The sequence below is a fragment of the Medicago truncatula genome, chromosome 1 (genome assembly GCF_003473485.1).
Source record: "Medicago truncatula cultivar Jemalong A17 chromosome 1, MtrunA17r5.0-ANR, whole genome shotgun sequence".
Taxonomy (NCBI): domain Eukaryota; kingdom Viridiplantae; phylum Streptophyta; class Magnoliopsida; order Fabales; family Fabaceae; genus Medicago; species Medicago truncatula.
In genome coordinates, this window is record NC_053042.1 from 10,979,790 (window position 1) to 10,983,938 (window position 4,149).

Below are 4,149 nucleotides of genomic sequence, written 5' to 3' on the forward strand. Positions count from 1 at the left end.
TTGATTTCAATCGATTAGTCAACAATTACACTTGAGGTATGATTTGATTCTTTGAAACAACTTTTTTTCTTCAACCAATGTATGTCAAGTTCTTCGCTATTCATTTAAGACAAAGTTTCTCCCTTTTATATCTTTTTTTTTAAGTTAAAAAACACTATTTGCTTGAATTTTCATTTGTATATTTCACATTACAACTTAATTTCCTTTAAAAAAATACACCTTAATTAAAATCGAAGTACATTGCAGCAATGTCATCAAGAATCTTATTCTAAAGTAAAATAAGTTTCATAAGTTCAACATGGTAAAACTACTTATTACAGTATTGAAATTCCTCAAACATAATGTCATTTCAAAGAACATGTTAGAGAGAGTGATGGACACAATCTTTCTTGTAAAAATTGTTCCTTGTACTTAAGTTATAAACAAAATTGTTCCCTGTACTCAGGTATCAAGTCATTATCACTATTCCGCGACATCAACAGATCTATACACACATTCAAAATCATCCTTGCAGCCCGGTTTAGAAAATAAATTTGGCATTTGCACACATCTTATTATTACAAGAAGCAAGTACCTAATGGAAAGTTCTAACTACCATCCATTTACAAATAGTTGAGTGTTATATCCAACCTCAGTAAGTGAAATGGATTTGGATTTGCTACAGTCACAGATCCATACGCTCGCGCAGTCAGCACGTGTTGGATCGAAATCGGACGGTGCAGAAAGCAAGCAGATTTTGATTTTTTTAAAAAGAGCTTGAAATTTGAGTTGTCCGATTTTGATCCAAAGGTGACTGATGTGTGTGAATGTGTGACATTTGTGGCTGCGGCAAATCAAAATCCAAGTGAAATTAGATAAGAAAATGGATTAAACTACAATGCACACTCATAAAATTCACCACTTTGTCGATTTACATTTCGCAGATATTGCATTTCCTTGAAAGTAAGGCTTGAAGGTTGTTACAACTTCTTCATAGGTAGGTCTCTTGTAGTCCACTGCCTGTAATCGATTATTATCCCCGCGATTATTTTTTCAAACAGTGAAAAATAAATACTTGTTCCAAGTCATATTTTTGTAACTTACCTGCTCAATAACTTCTTCAGGGCTTGCCCATTTCCACTCTGCAAATTCTGGGTCTGCTTCACCGGTAGCTAAGTTGATTTCACCGTCATCTTTTTTTAATTTCATGAGAAACCTATTGAAAGTTCATAATCAATATCAGAAAATCACCAATAAGAAATACTGACTTTGTTAGTGGTACATCCGCCATGCTTGCAAATAACAAAAGACGTGCAAAAACACAAACCAAATTACACTCGAAATAATATCACAAGACATGGTAGCAAAGCGATTATTTTGAATGAAAATGATCATATGATTGACTAAAATTTAGATATATAGAGGTAAAAAAAATTGTAGATAGAACATTCTATCTAATGAGTCAATTATGTGGTTATGTAAAGCAAATAAAATAAAATTCACACCATTTCTGTGCCTGTCCATGCCATTCCCCTCCCCAAAGACGATTGACTTTAGCCTTCACAGCAGGTGGGAAGTCGTATGTCAACCATTTATCAACCTGTAATGCACAAACACTGTCAAACTTATCGAAAGATTAACATCCTCCCAGTTATCACAGAGAAATCAATTATTTCTTGCTTCTCAAATATTGCTTTTCATTCTGTTACAAAACGATAAAAATTACATTGAAATCAACTAAATTATCAAGTTCTGTAAAATATCGTTGATCAATACTCCATAGAGCTTAGGCTAGATATAAGTATCGCAATTGATGTTCTTGCAGAAGAAACTAAATGCAGAAAAGAAAAGGTTTCGCACAAACCTCAGCGATTATCTCAGCAGACACGATTCCAGTTTCTTCTCGAAGTTCTCTAATAGCAGCAGATTTGGGCTCTTCACCATCTTCAATACCTCCCTGAGAACTCCAAAAGAACAGTCAAAAAATTGCTCTGCAATGCTCTCATTGAGACTATTTCAGCTTAAACCTTTTAGTTTTAAGTTTATCTAAGCTATTGGATATGGAATACATGTTACTAGTACATAATGTGAGGTCACCTGAGGCATTTGCCATGCTCCTGGAACATTCAATCTAGAAGCCACAAATATCTGGAAAAAAAAAATTAAATCCATGATTTCCCTTCAACATCATAGTCATACAGATTATTCTACTATCAAATAATCTTCCTCTCCAATTCATAGTACACTACAAATATCATAGCATATATAGGTGTTGAGCAAATCATGGAACATTTAAGTTAAATTTACAACATACACAGAATCACAACCTAAATTTTCCAAATCTAGACAACAAAAACACTTTGCTTTAAAAATAATAACTATAAACCAAAGAGATTAATAAGCTCCATCAAAGGACAAACATTCGGTAGAATCTGAATTCAATTTCTATGTGGAACAATTTATGGTCATGCGATACATAATTTATGACCGAACTTCGGATTATCAGGGTCCTTCCATGAACTAGAGGGTTAACAAAAAAATAAAATAATAACTAAGATAGAGTTTATTTTAATAGTTTACTTATATTTATTGAAGTTGATTTCTACTTTAAGCTGCTAAATTCAGATATATAATAACAGCTAAAGAAGAATCAATCAATCTTAAGCAGTAAATTAAAAGAGACAAATTAGCATCCAAAAATAGAAAACCAACCAAAAATGAATTATGGAAAAATTAACAAAAAATAACTTAATTTTCCATCTTTAGTAGAGCCTAAAATCTATAAACAATTAATTGCCAAAAAAATATCTACAAACAACAAGTACAGACACACTACATTAATATCTGACAGTTAAAAAATAAAATAAAAACATAACCAAAACCAAAATAGATTCAGAAAAGGTTTTTCTACCTTAGATTAAGACACCGTATTCTTACCTAAATTTTCATCAATAAAAAATCAAAATGATAGAAGAAAAAAAAAACAAAAGAAAAAAAACATGGAGAAGAAGAGAAACCTGATCATCTGAATTGATGAGACAGACACCAACGTTAGGACGGTAACCTTGTGGAAGATTCTCCATGTCTTAGCTGTTACTTGTTATTGTTGGTTATAGCCTTAGAGAGAAGAAGAAGTTTAAGAGAGAAACAAAGACAAAGAGTGTTGGAGATGATGAGGTGTGAATGATGAGTATTGGCAACAACACAAACACAACACAAGTGGATGCTATGATGTACTATAGTATTGTATTGTGAATGTGGTGTATGTGTGCGTTGAGGATTTGGTGTATGAGAATAATAATAAGAAAGTAATGACTCAACCGAGATGATAAACGATCTCTTTCGATTTAATGAGATGTATTAAGTTTGAATATCATCCTAGACATACAACAAAGTTAAATATTTTGAATAAGAGTTTTGTTTTTGTCGTCTAATATATAGTTCTACTCGACTCGATGAATTAATATTTACAGTTGCGTGTAGACGATATAATTTAAAAAAGAAAGAAATGACTTAAGTATGATTGTGACTATATGAGTTAAGTTGAGTTGTGTTGAGTCAGAGAGACACGGGAGAGTGGAGTTTTGCGACCTTTACGCCACAAAAAAACCACTAATATGAAGTGGGGTCCACCACCTAAGGAGTTGACTTTCAGTACCATATGAATGATCATGATTATTTATTTACTATTATATCATGGAGTCAGATCCAAGAAGGAAAAGAAGAATCATTTGGTTTTCATTTTTTCTTTACTTTTTTGTGAAAAAGTCACAGTGGGTACCAAACAGGCACAATAGTACAATAAACAAAGTCACATTGGTTAATTGAGGTAAGATTATAATAATAAGGACAACCAGGGAAGTTCAACTCCAGCGCGTAAGATACACTTTATCAGTATGTTATCAAAAAATGGTATGCTAACAAATGTTTTTAGGGTATTGTTTAAGCGATTAAAAATTAAAATTTTTACAAAACAAAAATTGTATAATTAGGGTAGTGTTAAACTTGTGCCCTTAGGGCACATGTCAAGAAAACCAAAAGAAGAAATATTCCCTAAAATTTTATGCATTCAATTCATTAAAAAATTAAAGATTAAATGTAATGCACACATTCTAATAAACAATTTCTATATTTGATGCATTAACTTGTATATTAAGGGCACAAATTATA

General features: G+C 31.9%; 1 protein-coding gene across 1 annotated transcript; it reads right to left on the reverse strand.

The window, feature by feature from the left end:
• Window positions 1-441: 441 nt before the first annotated feature.
• On the reverse strand, window positions 442-3,257 carry LOC11419267 (nudix hydrolase 25). The gene is made up of 6 exons (XM_003589569.3): window positions 2,997-3,257; window positions 2,077-2,127; window positions 1,844-1,936; window positions 1,485-1,579; window positions 1,084-1,195; window positions 442-999 (listed from the first exon to the last, which is right to left on the reverse strand). The coding sequence occupies exons 1-6, from the start codon at window positions 3,060-3,062 to the stop codon at window positions 895-897; spliced, it is 522 nt and encodes a 173-aa protein (XP_003589617.1). The 5' UTR covers window positions 3,063-3,257; the 3' UTR covers window positions 442-894.
• Window positions 3,258-4,149: the final 892 nt, after the last annotated feature.

Excerpts from the sequence above, each read along its gene's own strand:
- LOC11419267 (XM_003589569.3), bottom strand. The coding sequence starts at position 3,062 with ATGGAGAATCTTCCACAAGGTTACCGTCCTAACGTTGGTGTCTGTCTC. Across the intron at positions 1,937-2,076 it reads GAGCATGGCAAATGCCTCAG|GGAGGTATTGAAGATGGTGA; the intron begins GTGACCTCACAT and ends TGGAGTTCTCAG. Across the intron at positions 1,196-1,484 it reads CATGGACAGGCACAGAAATG|GTTTCTCATGAAATTAAAAA; the intron begins GTGTGAATTTTA and ends AACTTTCAATAG.